General features: G+C 37.4%; 1 protein-coding gene and 2 pseudogenes across 3 annotated transcripts in view; all 3 read right to left on the minus strand.

Moving 5' to 3' along the window:
- Positions 1-21724, minus strand: part of ZNG1A (Zn regulated GTPase metalloprotein activator 1A) — a 55615-nt gene that overhangs the window by 25169 nt on the left and 8722 nt on the right. For 2 of the 3 annotated variants that reach the window (XM_008256123.4, XM_002708232.5), the window contains exons 4-8: positions 21221-21312; positions 13981-14040; positions 12751-12788; positions 4435-4481; positions 2390-2476 (exon numbers count right to left, since the gene is read on the minus strand). In XM_008256123.4, the coding sequence (XP_008254345.1) occupies positions 2390-2476; positions 4435-4481; positions 12751-12788; positions 13981-14040; positions 21221-21281 (293 nt within the window). In that variant the 5' untranslated portion in view covers positions 21282-21312. The remainder of the gene's footprint in view (positions 1-2389; positions 2477-4434; positions 4482-12750; positions 12789-13980; positions 14041-21220; positions 21313-21724) is intronic. The other variant, XM_051858559.2, reaches the window with a different exon arrangement.
- LOC108176602 (cytochrome c oxidase subunit 7C, mitochondrial pseudogene) lies at positions 10464-10775 on the minus strand (annotated as a pseudogene).
- On the minus strand, positions 11335-12178 carry LOC138847667 (mitochondrial import inner membrane translocase subunit Tim23 pseudogene; annotated as a pseudogene).

Genomic DNA, 21724 nt, shown 5'->3' on the forward strand with positions numbered 1-21724 from the left:
GGAGACCAGGATAAGTACCTGGCTCCTGCCTTCGGATCAACGCGCTGCACTGGCCGCAGCGCACCAGCGGCAGCGGCCTTTGGGGGGTGAACCAATGGAAAAGGAAGACCTTTCTCTCTCTGTCTCTCTCACTTTCCACTCTGCCTGTCAAAAAAAAAAAAAAAAAAGAAAGAAAGAAAGAAAGAAAGAAAGAAAATATGATACACAAAAACCTACTGGACAACCAGCAGCACAGGGGCTGCCTGTGATTTGCAAAACTATTCTGCAATTTAGAAAAAATGATTCCTAAGTTGTCAGGAATTCGAGAGTCTTTCAAATGAGTGGACAACCAAAATTTTTACTGATAAACAACTTTCTCTTTAGGCCAATACTATAGAAATGGCCATACATACAATAAAATCATGGAACATGGCTCCTTTTAAATGGCAGCCATTAAAAACTTCTTGTGAAAGCCCTTTAAACATTTTGTACTGCCCATCTATTTATCTTTATATCATTAATTTTGTTCTTTAGGGTACTTGCCCAAGATACCTGTTGCCTGTTCAAGATGTTCTCATGGGTAAGCCTTCCCACACAGTGCAGTGGTTCTGAGTCAAGTGTCTCTACTATTTACATTTTTAGCTACTTTACACAATTCTTAATCTCCTTTGCATATACTCTATAACTCGAGGGTTATCACCTCTCAAACATGTTTACTTTCTCTCACCTTCTCAATGATGATTTTGAGTTGGTCACAAGTGTTATGTATAATGAGAATAAAAAGGGTCTGTAATTTATCAAACTCTTTTTTTATTTGACAGGTAGAGTTATAGACAGTGAGAGAGAAAGAGAGAAAGGTCTTCCTTCCATTGGTTCACCCACCAAATGGCCACCACAGCCGGAGCTGCACCAATCCGAAGCCAGGAGCCAGGTGCTTCCTCCTGGTCTCCCTTGTGGATACAGGGACCCAAGCACTTGGGCCATCCTCCACTGCCCTCCCGGGCCACAGCAGAGAGCTGCACTGGAAGAGGAGCAACCGGGAATAGAACCAGCACCCATATGGGATTCCGGCGCCACAGGCGGAAGATTAACCAAGTGAGCCACGGCGCCGGCCCTCAAACTCCTTCTAAAGTTTAGGTAGGCAACAAACTCACTAATAGTCAAACTTGCCAGTGTCAGAAATATAGCTTAGAAAGTCAACACAGGGATATTAAAGGAAGTAATAATAGCACTCATTTTACCCCAAAAATATTTGCTAAACAGTTTCTACCTAGCAATTAATTGGTACACAAGATTTTGAAAAGAGAAATAAAGCTTTAGAAAACCAGTGTCAAAAGAGGAAGGGGCTGGCATTGTGGCACAGCAGATAAAGCCACCACCTTTGACACCAGCTGATTCCAGCTTCCTATAATTGTGCTTCCTTGGAGGTAGCAGATGATGGGTCAGTAATTGGGTTCCTGCCACCCACATGGCAGACTTCAAGGAGTTCCTTGCTCCTGGGTTCAGCCAGGCTCACCTTTGGCCATTGTAAACTTCTAGGGCAGGAACCAGAAGGGAGTTCTATCTGTCTGTCTGTATCTCTTTGTCTCTTAAATAAAATAAAATTATTAAAAATTAAATAATAATGATCATCGATAAAAGCTACTGGATGTCTCATTATAAATAGCACTTACTAGTTTAAGTTTTACAAAATAATTCAAAACAAAGTCCCTGAACTATAATCTCATTTGAAAAGACCATCTCAATTTTCAAAAGGAATGGGAGTCTCCAGAAAAGTCAGCAAAAATGGCTACTGGATTATTTATCACATATCTGAGTATTATTCATATTGCGCTATGTTACTCAGCCTTGGCCCTGGACCCTGAAGACATTAAAGGAAGCCGGAAGACAAGGCATAGCTGGCAGTTAAGGGAAACATAAAGTCAATAAGAATTCAGGGAAAAGTGAGATCACCTGAGTCAGGAAAGACTTCCTAGAGCACATGGAGGAAGGGAGAGAAAACAAGCTCTACAGAATGCATAAAATTGCTGAAAGGAAAAAAAAAACTCAAGATGAGGAAATTCAAGGACTGGCAGAGTGAGAACATGTTATGAGAAAAGAGGGTATTTGGCAAGGCACACCCATGGGAAAGTAAATTAACCATCCTGGACAAAGTTAGGGAAGCTAAAGAGAAGACAGGAAAAGAAGGACTCAGTTAGAGGACCTTGAATATCAGCCTACAAATTTTGAACTATATTCTGCAAGGAACGGGAATGATTTTTTTATTACTATTTACACCAGCCAATTATCCAACAACCTTATACATAATTCCCTAATGGTCCTTGAAGCAGATCAATTTTGAATCTTAAGTTTCCTTAAGAACAACAGTCACAGCAAAAATATTTTGTATAGAACACCTGTAATATTTTACCTAATGGTTGTTCTTAATTTGTTTAAATCTTCTTCTGGAACTAAGTCTGTTTTATTCATGAGAATAATATCTGCCAGAGCAACTTGCCTAAAACAGCAAACAAAGAACAGATGTCAAAAGGAAAATGTTAAGAAACTAGAATACCAACAACTTATTCAGATAAATGTATCAGTTAAGAATTATACAGTGCTTTACAGCACTGATTCAGTTTACTCTTAACCTATTTAGTCTTCAGATAGTACACATGATTTATATTTACCAGTATATAAACTCAAATTTCATATTCCAGTATTCCCTGAAAAAGTATTCACAAAACCATCTCACTACTCTAGAGCTACAAAGACAGGTCTCAAAAAGTTAATAAATGAGAGGTTAATTTTCAACTCATACTTTTCTTTGTAAAGAAAGCATAAAATTAAGATAACCAAAACTGCAGGAGAAAGGATAGCCTACTAACTCAGCTATTCTTGCAATATTCATTATAATTTTTCACAGAAATACAAAGACTAAGCTCACTTAACATTACATAGGTTTTCTGTAACTACATTTTAGAAGATATGTCTGCTTCATTATGAACACACATTATTTCTGTGTTACTCAAGTTAAATAATCCAGTTAACAGCATGCTGTACAACAAAGCAGACTGTTAAAATTAGAAGTTCTATCTTCTATTAGTAAGAGTAGTGAAACTGAAGATCCTTTCCATTATTCTCAGTCTTCAGGAAACTAATCACTGGACTAGGTGTTTCTGTCTTGTACTGCATTTCAAATAACACAAATTCTCAAAAACAAATGGACTTTCATTCACTGAAAAAGCAGCTTTCAACAGAACATACATTACAACCTCATTCAACTATGAGTAAAACTTGCATGAACAAACACTAAATGTACCTATCTCAAACTATAAACAATCGTAACCTTTAATAGGAGGACTTTTATATTCAATTTTCTTTTAGCTTTTATATTTTATATATTCCTTTTTCCTATTGGATTCCTTATGTTTTCTATAGTAGTTATTTTCATAAGAAAAAAACACAGAAATATTTAAGTTCATTTTCATCTGAATCATAATTATATACAAAAGGCAGTGTTTAGGCATGACAAAACAAGAGTATCAACTCCCAAATGCTAGGGAATCAATTGTTTGCTATAGTATTTACTACTTAGGTCTGCATCATCTGCAGTAATTCCCAAGAGGCATCACTAAAAACTAGCCACAAATTTAGTGATTGTCATCTGTCCCCAAGCCTTAAGGGGCCACTAGCAAGAACTGCTTGGAAGGGCTGGCACTGTGGCATAGTGAGTAAAGGCTGCAGTGGTTCAAGTCCCGGCTGCTCTACTTCCGATCCAGCTCTCTGCTATGGCCTAGGAAAGCAGTAGAGAATGGCCCAAGTACTTGGGCCCCTGCACTCGCATGGGAGACCAGGAGGGAGCTCCGGGCTCCTGATCAGCACAACTTCAGCTGTGGTGGCCAATTGGGGAATGAACCAGCAGATGGAAGACCTCTTTCTTTCTCTCTCTCTCTCTGCTTCTCCTTCACTCTCTGTGTAACTGTGACTTTCAAATAAATAAATAAATCTTTAAAAAACAAACAAAAAAGAACAGGTTGGGGTAGGCAAGCTAATTTAAAGATCTAAAAGTCTAAAAACAAATCAGGAACATAAAGGAACTTTCTAAAAAATAATTAAGACTGTTTCTGTATTTTTTCTCTACTGTTCACAGTTAACACAAGTTAAATGAATTATTGTTTTTAAAAGGCAGTAAGTGAGCCAAGTGTTTTAATAATAATCTTTAATCTCAAGGAAAGTATGAAAACAAGAAAATACTTTTAAAATTTAATATTCCCCAAATACCTCACAAAGAATTCTCTTTGTGCTACAATAAAAATAGATTTAAACAAAATTTAAAAAAAAAGATAGCAGTAACTCATCTAAGGGGAAAAAAATTTTCTTTGAATATGCTTTTATATTTCTTAAGTCTTCATAGTAATGATTTTCTTTCCAACTAGCCAGTAATTAAAATATATATACTTTAAATATGAATACCTAGTAGCTTCATTGATAAGGCCATCAGGTTTTTCTTCAGTTAAATGCTAAATGAAAACAAAATTATAAAAAAGTTACTGTGTTGTAATACAAAAGCTAATGTCAATGTAAAGGATTTTACTGTAAAGATTTATTCCTCACTGCTAATAAAATCTACAAGTCCCATTACGGATATATGAATTCATGAACAGTTTTTCTAGGTGAAAACATTTTTCTTCAACCTTTGGAATTTTTTTCCTACAGTGAACCTATGGTTGGGGTCAGGGAAAGAGCAGGGGAAGGAGTCAGGGGAGGGAGAGGAGTGTGAAGCAGGGTGTAAGAATTTATTCCCCTGGGGTCGGCACAGTAGGTTAATCCACAGGCTGTGGTGCCAGCATTCCATATGCACTCTGGTTCTAGTTCCGGCTGCTCCTCTTCCAATCCAGCTCTCTGCTATGACCTGGGAAAGCAGTGGAAGATGGCCCAAGTCCTTGGGTCCCTGCACCGGTGTGGGAGACGTAGAAGAAGCTCCTGGCTCCTGGCTCCTGGCTTTGGAATGGCACAGCTCCGGCTATTGCGGCCATTTGGGGAGTGAAACAGAGAATGGAAGACCATCCTCTGTCTTTTCCTTTCACTGTCTGTAACTCTACCTCTCAAATAAATAAAATCTTAAAAAAAAAAAGTATTTATACTCCTGCTATTTTGTTTTTCTTAAGGAGTGAACCAGATTGTTCTGTATCTGCTCTGTGTTCTCCCTCTGCCTCTCAAAAAATTAACTTTAAAAAAAAAACACAAAAATCCTCAAATTTAAATAATGTCATTAAAACATAGAAAATTGCCGGCGCCGTGGCTCACTAGGCTAATCCTCCGCCTTGCGGCGCCGGCACACCGGGTTCTAGTCCCGGTCGGGGCGCCGGATTCTGTCCCGGTTGCCCCTCTTCCAGGCCAGCTCTCTGCTATGGCCAGGGAGTGCAGTGGAGGATGGCCCAAGTGCTTGGGCCCTGCACCCCATGGGAGACCAGGAAAAGCACCTGGCTCCTGGCTCCTGCCATCGGATCAGTGCGGTGCGCCGGCTGCAGCGGCGGCCATTGGAGGGTGAACCAACGGCAAAGGAAGACCTTTCTCTCTCTGTCTCTCTCTCTCACTGTCCACTCTGCCTGTCAAAAATAAAAAAAAAAAAAAAAAAACATAGAAAATTATAGTTCAGATTTGGGGCATTTGCCCTTTTATAAAACTGTCCTTTTAATGAACATTCATTATCACTTTTTTAAAGGGATAGTCACTGAAATTGTCCTTTCCTAAAATCAAACATTCTTCCCACCATTCCTACCCCTGTGGCCCAAATTTCCAAACCTATGTCACAGAAAACATGAGCTCAACACTTGGTCCTTCAAACTCCTTGGAAATAAATAAGGTATGGGAAGGATGCAGTCCTGATTCTAGCCTAAAGCAGTTTATCACTCAGATATTCACACCCACACCCAGAGTGATCTGGCCTCTCAGGGCAACTGTGGATTTTATTGGCCTCTCCTGAGAAAGGTTAAATCAAAAACAATAACAACAACAACAAAAACCACAAAACACTATTTTGGCATTAACTTGGTGGCCCATGAGATAGCTTTCATTTCTCAGCTTTTATCTTTCATCTTTACATTTGAATTGAACTTTTATAAACTATAAAATCTTATATACGCATTATTTAATTTAGGCTTTATAATAATTATAGGAAGTGACTTCCCACTTTAGAAAGGAAAAATGTATCATCTTCACCATCACAGGTGGTCATATTTTTACATACCATTACAAGGTTTTTTTTATTATTATTGAAAACAGGCTCTACAGAAGCAAAATGAATATAATTTTTAAATCTTGGCCGGCACCGCGGCTCACTAGGTTAATCCTCCGCCTTGCGGCACCGGCACACCGGGTTTTAGTCCCGGTTGGGGCGCCAGATTCTGTCCCGGTTGCCCCTCTTCCAGGCCAGCTCTCTGCTGTGGCCCGGGAAGGCAGTGGAGGATGGCCCAAGTGCTTGGGCCCTGCACCCCATGGGAGACCAGGATAAGTACCTGGCTCCTGCCATCGGATCAGCGCGGTGCGCCAGCCGCGGCGGCCATTGGAGGGTGAACCAACAGCAAAGGAAGACCTTTCTCTCTGTCACTGTCCACTCTGCCTGTCAAAAAAAATAATTTTTTTAAAATCTTCCTGAAAGTTTTATATGTCATATAAAATCAGTGTGTATGTATATAGTGCTACACAAATGTTAACAATCACATAAGAGTATATATATATATACCTAAAAATCACCTAATAATTACATTCAAGATTATTTTAGCAAAGCAGTTTCATTATTCATGGAGAAGTGGTCACAGAGATCCCTGGATTTTCTGAAGCATAACAGCAAACTCGTAACTCAACTTTATACCCTTGGGAAGGTCTAGAGTGGAAAACAACTTGTCAAAAAGTTTTACAAATTTTATTATGAAGGCAACAAAAACTAAAACCATAGCAATGATATATTTATTCCACTTTGTTCATAATCCTATAAATTCAACAGCAGAACCTGCAAATATGGAATTCAAGAATTTGGGAGATACTGTATCAAAAATTCCTCCATGCCTCAAGACCATGTTGAGTATTTTTTCCTAATTATCCTTAGCAAAAGGCTGTACAAATCCCATTATTATGTACTCTGCCACTGTTCCTAGACCCAGGGATAGTACCTGGTAGACAGGCTCAACAAGTATTTGTTGAATGGACTGTAGTTAACATCCCTACTTGTTGACACAGGTACATAAATGTGTTATTTATCTTTTAAGGTTCATTTATTTATTTATATGGAAAGTTACAGAGAAAGAAGAGGGAAAAGGGGAAGAGAGAGATCAATCTTCCACCTGCTGGTTCACTCCCCATATGGCTGCAAAGGCCAGAGATGAGCCAAGCTGAAGCCAGGAACCAGGAGCCTCACCTGGGTCTACCATCGGGGTAGCATAGGCCTATGCTTGGGCCTTCACACACTGCTTTTCCCAGGCCATTAGCAGGGAGCCAGACTGGAAATGGAGCAGTCGGGACACAAACCAGTGAGTGCCCACACAGGATGTCAGTGTTGCAGGCAGTGGCTTTACTGGCTATAACGACGCTGGCCCCATAAATATGCTATTTTTAAAATGCCATTTAACACGCAGCCACAAATCCTTTTCCATTGAACAGTAAATTTACTTAAAAATGATACACTGGTAGTAAGGCAGCTGTCTCTGAATGATAATGTAATACTGAACACTCTTAAAAATTAAAACTATTTTTCTAGACATTGTAATTTTGACTTTTTGGAGGCTTTCTTTATATAAGAATTTGGAGCTATTTGGCTGTGACACTGGTGAAACACAAATAAGATATAAAAGGAGAATCAGACTTGTTCTTGAATTTCCATACCTAAATGGAACTAATAAAATTGTATTTTTACCAATCCATTTTTTGCTCCTGAAGATTAGAAATATTTACTCAAAGCTAACTAGGGTGGTAAGCAAAATTTATCCCAGGCAATTTGAAGTATCAAATACAAAAATAAATTAAAACCCTCAGAATAAAAATTGTCAATACGTACAACTCTGTTAAGAACATTATAGTTGTCATTTGTGTTTATAGCAAAGGAGAAAAATATTCTGTTCTATGTACATATGAAAGCCATACAAACATTAAAAATAATAAATTTATACTAATGTTTTTCCTGAATATCAGCCCAACATTTCACTTACACAATTTCCTGATTTCCTAAGCCAAACTTCACAATAAGACTCAAACCAATGTCTACAATTCAAAAGAACACTGTCTAATAATACATTACACACCATTTGCTCAGACATCTTCCATTTATAAAATAAAAGCAAAATGAAAGTTTGGCATTCTATTCTACTTGTATAGGTATATAAAGAAAAAATTTTGTGGAATGTTTTTTTCAAAATATTGTATATATGTTCAAATAATGCCTCATCTTTACTTAGAGATGATGCTTTTGCTTATATATCAAAAAGACAAAAATTATTTTGGTATTAATTAATCTAATATATTCAAAAGTCTAAGGTTCAAGTCCTCAATTTAGCCTACCACAAAAAATAAAGGGGAGAAAAAAGAAGATGAGATGTTGGAAAACTGGTACAAAGTTTCAGTTCTATAAGATGAATAAATTCTGGAAAGCAAATCACAGCATGGTGATACAGTTAACAGTACTGTACTGCACTGAAACTTGCTAAGAGTACAGATCTTAAATGTTATCACCATATCCCCCGTCCCAAAATAATAATGACATGAGGTGATGGAGGCATTAATTAGTTTGTTTCACAGCATGTTTCACAATGCATACATATATGAAAATAGTACACTGTATACCTATATATACAATTTTGCGGGGTCAATTATATCTCAATAAAGTTGAGGAGACAAAGAAACAAAGGAAGCTTTGAAATAACACAATTACGGATAACAACCTCACAAATAGCTATTGTCTGTTCTTTTTTGCAAAAATAGAGAAACTAGTTAGATATTCCTACCCAACCTCCCCAAAAAAGGGAAGAAAAAACCATAGTAAACTTACTAGCTAAGAAACAACACTGCTGTTGATCAAAGTGGAAATAAATCTAGTGTCAAAGATGTCAGATGTCATTTTAAAAAGAATCAGCAGCAGCAGCCAATTCTTTTAAATGGATTCGTTATAGATCGAACACTATTTTAGTTTTAAAAAAATTATTGCATAATGTCAATCTACTTGTTTTTCTGTTCTTTTTCGAAGTCAAACTGCTTTCTGACTGAATTATTTCAACACCTTGTGCAATATAACAGAAGAACCAAAAGGAAACCTCTCACTTGACCTTTACTGTGTAACTTCATTCATTGATTCCATTGCATTAAATGCTGTCACATTTGTAGAACTGAAAAGAACAATGTCAGTAGTCAAGGTGTCAAGTCCAGGAAATAGAGAGCTGTCATTTTAAGTTGTCCAATTCTTTGCCCATGATTAAAAAATGAATATTTCAGATCAATGGGTGACAATCCCATTAGAGTGATAGCCCATGATATCAATTACCACTTCAGTTTCAATTTGGCTGGCTGGCCACAGGGTACCATTTCTCAGCTTTACTTGTGATGGGCTGGCTCTGTGAAGCATGACACCCCTAAATTGCTGCCCATTATCCAAGTGTCATTACTTGTACTGCCTCAGAATTCTCTGAATCACAAGCAGCCACTGAGGTCAAGCTTTGCAACCAAAGGAATTGGACAAGTTAGCAAATTCTTTATATAAAGGCAAAGTTATTTATCTGGTATCCGACTTAGAAAATCTAAAATTTCCATTATCTTGACAGTATGTCAGTTTTGTGTAGGTATATTGATTTAATAATTTAAGAGGTTTTATCAAGGTGGCAGGGGGTTAAATGTTGACTATGTTTGCATTATTCAGAATGCTGTTTTTTTTTTTTTTTTTTTGTTTCTATCATACTGGTAAATAGATTTCATTTAAACCCTCTCCATACCCAACTACACAGATATAATTATAACTATAATCATAAAATACAGAGTTGTACTTTGGGTTATGGTACTTAAAGTCTAACAACAAAAAATGTCCTAGCTGCCAGCTGTTCCATAGGTATCTGAAATTAGGTGAATTTACAGAATAAATGGATTCAAACATGCCTGTGAAAACATTTAAAATGAAAAAGTTTGGGCTTTTTCTAGTTATTTCCACAAACATTTTGCTAGGAATATCATAATTTCAGAAAATCCACTGGAATTTTTCAGACTAATCTGCAATATTCAGGAACTTCCTTTGATTCAAAAGACTATCGACACACTTAGATTTAAAACCCTGAAAAAAAAAAATCTTCAAACTTCTCAAATTAGGGCATTGTATCCCTGAAGGAACTAAAGATCCAGTGAAGGGGTATTAGTCACTTAATAAATTGGACTTCTTTCTAAGCATAATTTCATTGAAGATTTGGGGAAAAATAAACTTTAAAAATTAACAAGTTCATATACATTATGGAGAATATAAAACTGACAAATTTTTTTTCAAATCCTAAGTTTATTTACAAACATAGCTAGTATGAGTTCAAGAGTTTGATTTTTCAAAGACTGCACCTCTTAAAATATTGTTATCTGGTAAATGGATGGCCTAAAACATCCTTATTTCTTAAGCAGTTGATGTCATTCTATGAAGAAAGGTGCAGCAAATCCAGATCTAAGATATAAAGTCATCATAACTAGCAACCTCCACTTGTTTTCCACTGAAAATGGCAAATTCTTCCTGGGCCCTCCTCATAGTGGCTCCTACAGACCTTGGAGACTGAGAACCTCCAGATGCTCTGTCTCAACATGGCGCTGTTGGAAGAGACATAAGAAGGGAGAAATGGCGGCACCACAGCAAGCACGACCTTCCTGACATAAATTTTTAAACAGTGAATTTAAACTTCTAAGAAATTATTACTTTGGACCCTTATCCATATCCCTATATTGAGGCAGGTTGGGGTAGGAGGGTAGAAATGGAGATAATTTCACTATCTGCTGCCTTTAGTGATATTTCACTAGGCAAACTGAAAAATACTACTTTATTTTATAAAAAAATACACTTTTAAATATCTTTTTGTTATAACTTCGGTTCCATTTTCACCATTTATTTGGAATACAGGGCATCATTAAGAGTTTCAGATCAATAAGGGAACAAACTTGGCAGTAGAGTATTATAAGCAGGACCTGAATTATGGGAATAAGTATTTTTCCAGTTCAAGAGATAGAAGACAGAATAGGTGCGAGATCTCCAAAGGAGAACAGGCTCACATTACATAGCCCCACCAAAAGGTTTTGGCTTCTACTCACTAAAGGACAGAAAGAGTGCCAGTCTTGATCAACCATCTATGATCTTCACCACAACAAATCAGAATCTCCAATTTTTCAAAAATAATTGTAGATAGAAGACAGGGAAACTCCAGACTGACTTATAAACTGATCTGGATGACCACTGACCAGTCCTCCTTCCACGGGCTGGCAACATTTTCAGAGTGACCACTGAAGCAAGGAGCCTTTCATGTGTTCTCAGTTGTTACACAGAGCACAGAGGCTGGTGTTAGTCCTGCCAGACCACCTCAGCCACTCCTCCTCCAAGAGCACCTGTGCATTTATACAACATGCCCGTCATGGTTCTGGCTGCTACTGTGCTGTCATCTTCTTCTCCTTTCTCAGTGATGACACCAACTGCACTACAGAGCAAAGCCAGAGATCCTAGAGTGTTAACCCCTTTCCTAGTCACCATATTCCAAATCTGTACGATTCTTGGTTTGGACCAGGCCAAATTCTGTGTTTCCTTTAATCCTAGCCAAAGACTGACCCAAATATAGCCCTGTCATGCAACATCCTCCAATGGCAGAAAAAGCCAGTTCAAATCTGCCCTGGCTTTTATCATAAAGCTCCTGACAGTAAAATAAACTCATCTGTATCCTGCATGAGGTACTATGGATCCACATTTAATTTAGGAGACAGAAAGTACATACCAGTTGGCAGGATGCAGGTCAACTTTGTGTGTGACTAACCCGCTCCCGCTGGCTCTAAAAAGCCGGCCAAGTCTTCTGTGGTTTTGTTGCTGTGTCCTCTGCTGCCCTCCAGACTGCTGCAGCAAACTGCCAGTCTGCTTCCCTCACAGCTGTCTCTCGCCAGGAACCCCTGGAGACCTGAGATCCCACTGCCTCCTTCATATGCTGACTGTTAAAGAACTTACTAAGTGCATTTTATACATTCAAATCCATTCAAATACATTTGAGGATCTCAGTAGATAACAGAAACATGCAAAACAGGACATTTTTCAAAGTAAAGTGTCTCCTCGCTAATTCTACTTATAATTCCTGACATTTTCAAAACAAAGAAAAGCAACATTTTTAAAAAATTAATTTCCAGCCTGCCTTTGATAGCAGCTTATCAAGAAAAATAAAATCTCACATGCTTTATCAAGCTTACTTTTCTCAGTTAAACAAAAAAGGTCAATATTGGAGGTGAATCCTAGTGAAGAGTTACACAAAACCAAACTTTCTCTGGATTCTATATGCTCACTATAAAATATTACAATTCCAAATTTTATTACCACAGCAATCAGAGTAAAAGAAAAGAAATATTTGATTTAAAAATAAAATAATAATGAGAAAACATATAAATTTCATCTATAGTTCAGGATATTTTTTGAAAGATATTTAGGTAAAAAAAATTTCAAACAGATACAAATAAAAGAAAATAATACAGACAACCCTCCTCATGTTTCCAGCTCTGAATAAACAATCAGTAACTCATAGCAATCTTTCAACTTACTTTAAATCCATATTTTGAATCCACAACAGTTATGATACCTAGGAAGGAATAAACATTTTAATCATCCTTTGTAAAAAAAAAACACCTGTTTATTAATATGGCACTATATTTGAGAATGAAACTTAAAAGCTAATATTTCAGTTCACAATGCTACAATAAAATGTTTATTTTTCTCTTGACAGTGCTGCAATTTAATTCAATTCCAGTAATAAGTCAGTGTACATAAAATATGTACTAGGTGATTACTGTTATTTTAAGGTATTAGACAGGATATAAAATAAATGAACTTTTAAAATGAAATAAACAAAAAAATAAAATTTTCCCTGGTGTTTAAAAACTTATAAGCCAAAACACAGCAGGAGAAATTTCATATATGAAGTCAAATGTGAAAAATTATGTTAATTTATAACTTATTTTTACATAATCAAAATTGGGCTTAACAAGTAAGTTACTGCTTAACAAATCTGAGACATTTTAGGATATCTCATTACCAACATCTCTCATCAACTCTAACTCACCAAAATATTTTATACAACATGTACCTAAGTTTCCAAATGAGCAATTAGTTGAACTATTTTGGAATAAATGTTAAATAATTTATTCAACTGATAACAGCTAAATGAGTTTAATGATGCCTAGAGAGTTCAACCAGCTACCTGTCACACAGAGAGTACAATGACAGTATCCACTTACAATGATTCCTAAATTTAATCTCCTAGCTTTTGAAAGACTGGTTTAAAAAAAGAAAGGGGGAAATGGAGAACAAAAAGAGAAAAGGAACCCAGCTGTTTAACTCAGGAAGTTTCTTGATGTCTAAAGTAAAGACACAGAAAATTTATAAATTAGATTGCCCAAAGTGCTCAAGTATGGGGTGCGTGTGTGTACTTACTCTTATCTTCAATGGAAAATGAAAGCAGAATTATGATCTGTCTGATTAAAATGAAAAGCTCTAATATTAAAAACATAAATCAGAGAATATAAGAAACCTACATAACATTCCAAAGGCAAGCCTTAGTGGAAGTACTAACTTGGGAGGAAGATTAAGACCCCACATCCCATTCTACCACTGCCTGAGGCTATAGTATCCAAGTAGAACAAAGAATGACTTCATCATCAAACTAATTAAATTTAAGAAGAGTAATGCCAGGATTTAAATTGTGATATGAACAACAATGATCTTAAATCATAAAAACAAAAACTTATTTTAAAAGAAAACAATGCTTCACTTACCATCAAGATAAATATCACTCCCCAATTCAGCATCAACCCAAAACATAGAAGCAACTGCACCTGAAAATATATAATATTCATGAATAAAAATATTTCTCTAAACTAAGAAACTTGGCCCTATCTATTTTTTAATTTGTCCCAATGGAATCTGAAGGTAAACACACACACAAATCAAATCTGGGTGTCCAATTTCCTTATGGGAATTACAGTGATAGAATTTTTACTATTTATAATCATTTTAATCATTTCTCTCTCTCTCCCTGCTTCTCTAAAAAAAAGATCAACTCTTACCACTTACAAAGTTTCTACTAATGCTTTGGTAAATAATAATTTGCCAACATATTATTAAACAACTTGGGCACTATGTACAAATGACTTATTTTTATTTTCTCATCTCCTGAATATGATAATCATACAGTTCACAAATAATGAAGTAAATCAAAATATCTAATTCTAAAATCAGTTGCCCAAAAGTAATCAATTTTTGTAGAATAGAAAGAACAAGAAGTAAAATTATATATTCTATGGCATTACTAATTAATCCTTGCACTATTTACTTGGTACAGGCAAAAAATTTGGGCTGGGGTGGGCATTTGGCATAGCAGTTAAGATGTCACTTGGGATGCTTCCATCCCATTATCAGAGTGCCTGGAGTCAAGAGTCAGGTCTGCTCCCAACTCCAGCTTCTTACAAATGTACACCCTGGGAGGCAGCAGGTGATCCCTGCACCCACATGGGCACCTTAGACTGAGTTTCCAGCTCCTGGCTTTGGCCACTGCAGACATTTGCAGGGGCGGTGATCAGCAGATGAAAGATCTCTGTGTCTCTTTGCCTTTCAAATAAATAAAATAAATAGCAAAAAAAAAAAAAAAAAGTCTGAGGAAAAATTATTTCTAAGTGACTAATTAAAACTTGTTTTTGACAGAAATTGGTTCAATACTAACCCACATACCCTGATTAGTATGCCACAACACAAGAGAAAGAAAACTAACAGCAAGGAAAGTATTTGATTGTTCAAAGCATCACAGACCCAGTTAGTGACAGTGCTGTCTAAAAGAATGAGCACAGAGGAAAAACAAGGATAACTGAACTCATTCCACTGTCTCAAGCTGTCCCCCTGCCCTGACAAGACGCAGCCCGCACGCATCACTCTGTGTCAACGGTGCAATACCTGTCAGCAGCTCCCAGTGATTACTCATGCAAGATATAGCAAGGACCACCAGATCTAATGGTTTCCTGATACCTATTGATTTTTTCCCAAAAACTTAATAGTTTTCCAATTTGACTGAAATAGGATTTGTGAGTAACAGGGGCTAAATCAATGTCTGTCCTTTTCAAGGAAATTACTTTACCATGACAATTATTTAGCTTAGAACTGGAGAGTGTCAGTCCTCGGAACAGGAAACAAGTGAATTGCCAATATGAGTTTTCTTTACTTTCTTGGCCAGAAACATGAATTTAATTGATAAGGGAAAAATGGTGAATATACTATCTCATTACCCTATACAACAAGTCCTGTTTTTTTCAATAAAATACCTAACATCACATTGGACATAAAGCACTTTACAGTATTTAAACATTTGTTGATTTCTAGTCACATAAATAGTTTGTAAATCCTAGTGAGAAAAATCACCCCAGTTTGACAGCTACTGATTGACTTCATTTGCTTATCTTAACTCTTCCTGCTAAACAACTACCTCCAAATTGTACATAATTCTTTCTTGTGTAGCCTTGCAAGTATTATATCTAAGAAGAGCATCAGATTTTCAATTCAGCTGTCACTAGGCAATGTCTCATCTGGCAACATCTGAAGACCTTCTTGGTTGTCTCAGCTGGGGAATGCTTCTGACATGAGTAGAAGCCAGGGATATACTGTCAAACATGCTACAATGCTCAGGAAAGCCTCCCTAGCAGTAATTACCCTACCTAAAGTGTCATTTGTGCCAAAGCTAAAAAACCCTGAGCTAAGGCACAGGGTCTCTCTTCTTCAATAACTAATAAAAGAAATAGTAAATGCCAAAAAGTGCCAAAGTTTTATCAAAAACAAATATAAAAGGACATATAACCTCCCACCATAAATTCTGACTAGTGATAGTAAAAATAAGAAATAACATTCTTTTTTAAAATAAGATTTACTTATTTGAAAAGCAGAGAGAAAGAGAAAAAGAGAGACAGAGACACAGAGAGAGAGATCTTCAATCTGCTGGTTCACTCTGCAAGTGGCCAGGCTCAAGTCAGGAGCCTAGAACTCCATCCGGAGCTCCCACATGGGTGTCAGAGGTTCAGGCACTTGGGCCATCCTCCGCTACATTAACAAGGAGCTGGATCAGAATCGAAACAGCCAGAACCCCAATACACGTTCATATGAATGCTGGACCAAAGGCAACAGCATAATCCACTGTGCCACGCTGGCCCCAAGAAACAAATTTCTACGTGACTTACAGACATTCTTAACTCTATCTCCAGAGTAAGAGATTATAGGGAAACAGTTTACAAAATCCTAACAACAGAAATACATCTCCCTTGCAAAAGGCAAGATGAGGAACCGAGGAAGTAATTAGCACTATAGGCAAAGGAAACAAAACCAAAAACAAAAATTTTGGGCAAAAAAGTAAGTCACCTTTAAGGACAGAGGAAATGAGACTTTTCCACATAACACTGAATGTTCCAATATAATATATAGTGACAAGCGCCAGTGAAAGTGTTCCTAAAGGATATTACTTTCTGCCAAATTATTTTTCAAGAAGGAAAGCAACTGGCAGACCTTCTCAAGAAAACAGCAGGTACTGAGACATGGCACTTACAAATTGTTACTAATAAAGTAAAAAAGAAAAAAAATGGAAAAGGAAACCCAGCCAACTCAAAACACTGAACCCCCCCCCCCCAAAAAAAATACCTAGGAGATTATGGAGCAACAGTTGCAAAATTCTAAGAAAAAAACTGATGCAGAAATTGTATACCTAGCCAAGTAATCCTTCAAGAATTAAAACAAAAGACAAATATTCTCTAGCAATGAAGTCTGTCAGAACTCAGAGAAGGTAGCACCTATAATCTGAAGAGTATCTGACCATTAAATTCAATCATCTGGAAAATTAGATTAACTCAGGACTGAAGAAGCCACAGTACTGGCAATATGCACTAAAACCAACTGAATATAGAACTCGAAGAATTAAGAATAATAAAATGTTATGAACTTAACAACATAAAGAATGCAATCACCCAAAACTAGGAGATAGGAGAAAGTATTGATTTCCTCTTTTTCATGCCAGGAAGTCAATGGAATTCCCTTAAAAAATCAAAACATGTAGTTTTTTAAAATGTCCATGTTAGGTTTTTTTTTGTAATCTTTTTTCCCTCATAATTCCCACTTCTTTCAGTAAAGCAACACTTATCAGAAATTCAGCAGCTCCGGGATTGGCGCTGCAGCATAGCAGGTAAAGCCACTGCCAGCAGTGCTGGCATCCCACCTGCATGGCAGTGCAAGTCCCCGCTGCTCCACTTTCAATCCAGCTCTCTACTATGCCCTGCAAAAGCAGTAGGAGAATGTAGCCTCATTTTTTATAACATTATTTCTGTATTTTTAAAATGAATTTATTTATTTGAAAGGCAGAATAACAAAGAGAGAGAAGGAGAAACAGAGGTTTTCCATCCGCTGGTTTATTCTCCAACTAGCTGCAACAGCCAGGTCTGGGCCAGGTAAAAGCCAGGAGCTTCATCCAGGTTTCCTATGTGAGTTCAGAGGTCCAAGTATTTGGCCATCTTCTACTGCTTTCTCAGATGCATTAGCAAGGACCTGGATTGGAAGTGAAGCAGCTGAGACTAGAATCAGTGCCCATATGGGATGCAGGCATCAAAGTGGCAGCTTAACCTGCTACACCACAATGCCTGCCAGTATTTCTGTATATTTAGAGAGCTTTCAGAAGTATGTAGGGCAGAGCTTCCCAAATTTATACAAGTATAACAATAACCTGGATGACTGACTTAAAACAGCTTGCTGGCTCCCCAACCTTAAAGATTCTAAGTAGATCCAAGTTAGGCTCAATAATCTGCACTAGAGCAGGTAGTTAGCCTAGCAGTTAAGACAGGTGTCCCACATCCAATTGCCTACGTTTGATGCCTGGCTCCAGCTTCCTGTTAATGCAGATCTGGGAAGCAGTGATAATGGATCAAATAATTGAGTTCCTGCCACCTACACAGCAGAAATAGATTGATTTCCAGTTCCCGGGTGCTGTTCCCACAGCCCAGTGGGTCTCCTTATATGTTTCTATTGCTCTGTTGCTCTCTCAAATAAAAAGAAAAAAAAAAAGAATTTGCAATTCTATCATGCTCCCTGCTGAACTTGTTGCTAACAGACACCATATTATACCAAGTAGCACTGACATAGAGAGATCCCAAGGATGAAATTTACCTACTTGCAATTCACAGTGTTGACATATAGGATGAGTTTAAAAAAATTAAGCTATTATCTATATTTTTTAAATAATAAATGTTTGGGGGGCCAGTGCTGTGCCACAGCATGTTAAGCCACCATCTGCAGTGCTGGCATCCCATATGGGCACCAGTTCGATTTCTGGCTGCTTCCCTTCCAATCCAGCTCCTGCCTGGAAAAGCAGCAGAAGATAGCCCAAGTGCTTGGGTCCCTGCATCCACATGGGAGAGCTGGATAAAGATTCTGGTTCCTGGCTTCATCCCAGCCCAGCCCTGGGCCGTTGCTGCAAACTTCAAGAGTGAACCAGCCATTTGGAGAGTGAACAAGCAGATGGAGGATCTCTCTGTCTCTCCTCTCTCTCTCTCTTAAATGACTTTCAAATAAATAAGTAAATCTTAAAATAATAAGAATAATAATGAATATTTGGAGCCAGAGTTGTGACACAGTGGGTTAAGCCATTACCTTCGACGCCAGCATCCCATACTGGAGTATTGGCTCAGATACCGGCTGCTCCACTTCCAACCAAGCTCCTTGCTAATACAGCTAGGAAGTGGGACACAAAGGCCAAGTATTTCAAGTATTTGAGTCCCTACCACCCAAGTAGGAGACCTAGATGGAGTTCCAGGCTCCTGGCTTCAGACTTGACCAGCCTTCTGGTTTTAACCAGGCGATGGAAGATTTCTCCCTACCCTTCCCTCCCTTCCTCCCTCCTCCCTACCTCATTTATGTCACTCTACCTGAGAAAGAAATGGAAAAGAAAAAGAAAGTCCTTCTTTCTAAAATAAAATTAATGTTCTACCACTGCCCAGCCATAAAACCATTATTCTAAAGAAAGAAGAAAAATTAATCTATTTTTTAATACTTACAATAGTACAAAACCTTTCTCTGAGACCTTTAACTTTTCTCCCTTCCTCTGAGAAGCCGAAGCATGTTTTATTAAACTCAAGTTTCTCAAAGAAAAGGAACAAGAGTTTTTCTCTATGAAGAGGCAGAAATGGCCACAATGAAAAAATTATTTGCTGGGGCTGGTGCTGCGACATAGTGGGTAAAGCTGCCGCCTGCAGTGCTGGCATCCCATGTGGGTACTGGTTCAAGTCCTGCCTGCTCAGCTTCCAATCCAGCTCTCTGCTATGGCCTGGGAAAGCAGAAAATGGCCCAAATCCTTGGGCCCCTGCACGCACGTGGGAGATCCAGAAGAAGCTCCTGGCTTCAGATCGGCACAGCTCCAGCCATTGCAGCCATCTGGGGAGCAAACCAGCGAATGGAAGACCTCTCTCTGTGCCTCTGCCTCTCTGTAACGCTGCCTTTCAAATAAATAAATAAATCTTTTTAAAAATTACTTGCTATTTCAAAAAATGGCATACATTTTTTTCTGACTTATCAGATTCTAGTTACTTTAACATTTAACTTTAACTAATACTAGTCCAAGTGCTATCATCAGAAACACCTATCAGAAAAGCACAAAAAGCCTGGCCTACTCTAAGGCCCAAAGCAGCCGCAATTCAATGCTGTTTTGCAAACATGGAGACAACGTGATTATGTAACGCCTTTAATTACAGTAGGCAATGGTTATATTTGAATCCTCCATATACTTCAATATTTGTTTTGGACCACCTTGGTCCTTTCAGAAAGTTACTCCCAAATACATTAATACAGTTTTATAAATCAGCCCAATGCCATAAGAAAGAACAAGAGTTTGAGTCACACTCATGGAATAAGCACTAAATGTTATGAAAACTGAGAATAAAGACTTTACCAAAAATTATTTGGGGAAAATAATCAGACAGTAAAGTTTGATTTTGGTAAGAAGGTAACAGAAATCTATTCTTTGAAACAGGTAAACTTTGTGTAACTTTCAAAGTTAAGTTCAGATGTATCTCATACTGTATGCACAATTATTAATTCACACTAATAAAATGACCCATTGGCTTGATTTCACTGTGTATTCTTTGATACCTTATGAAAACACTCAAAAATAAAATTACTTCAATTTTAACAGTAGAAAATCAAGATGCTAACAATAATATGAAAGGAATAAGTACTGGTATTTAAGTCCAAAAGGCTTCATTTCTTCATGATCTTCTGAAGAAGCTGAATTAGCAAGTAAACAGAAATAAAGTCTCTATATAGTAAAACCAACCAACTGTATATTTAGAATGTTTCTACTTTTCCTAACCTTACATATTTTTTTATTTTATTTTAATTTTTTACAGGCAGAGTGGACAGTGAGAGAAAGAGACAGAGAGAAAGGTCTTCCTTTTGCCGTTCGTTCACCCTCCAATGGCCACTGCAGCCGGAGCGCTGCGGCCGGCACACTGCGCTGATCCGATGGCAGGAGCCAGGTGCTTCTCCTAGTCTCCCATGGGGTGCAGGGCCCAAGCACTTGGGCCATCCTCCACTGCACTCCCTGGCCACAGCAGAGAGCTGGTCTGGAAGAGGGGCAACCGGGACAGAATCCGGTGCCCCGACCGGGACCAGAACCCAGTGTGCCGGCGCCGCAAGGCGGAGGATTAGCCTAGTGAGCCGCGGCGCCGGCCCCTAACCTTACATATTTTTAACAAACTCTGTTCTTACCAATAACTCTAAGTTAATCAATAAAACTTCAAATTCTATTAACAGTTCAAAAGCACCAACAAGTCCTATAATCATCATTCATCTGTAATGACAACCCTGAATATTTTCCTTTGAACCAAAAGAAATTTTAAATCCAAAGTAAAGCTTTAATACTCATTTTAGACATTATTCTAATACGTCTCTTGAAAATGAAAAACAACTATATTTGGATTATTAATAAATAATGCCATTTCTTACCAGGATCTGCTAACCCAGTGGTCTCTAACAATATGTAATCAAATTTCCCCTTCCTCTGCATTAAATTCTCAATAGCTCTAATGCCATTGTCCCTGGAAAATATCAAACATAATACATAATTGATTACCTGAATAATTTTAAGTAATCATTAGAAAAAGTTCTAAATATATTAAATAACCCAACAATAACATATGTTTAGTTACATAAAAATTTAACTCCTTCCTAAGCTTCTAACAAAACTTTGCTTGTCCAATATTTACCAAGCATCTAGAAGAAACAAGCATCCATGCTGATAGGTAAAAAGAAATATATGATGAACTAATACTTTATTAAAATTAAAAAGAGGGAACTTGATGAAACTAATGTCACAGTCACACTGGTTATTTTTAGAATTTTATAAAAGGAAAAAACCAACAAACACTGATGATAAAATATAGTAACTACAATAGTTTAACATAATAGCTAAAGGAACACTATCACGAAATATCATTTAATTCTATTCTG

The sequence above is a fragment of the Oryctolagus cuniculus genome, chromosome 1, assembly GCF_964237555.1.
Source record: "Oryctolagus cuniculus chromosome 1, mOryCun1.1, whole genome shotgun sequence".
NCBI lineage: Eukaryota > Metazoa > Chordata > Mammalia > Lagomorpha > Leporidae > Oryctolagus > Oryctolagus cuniculus.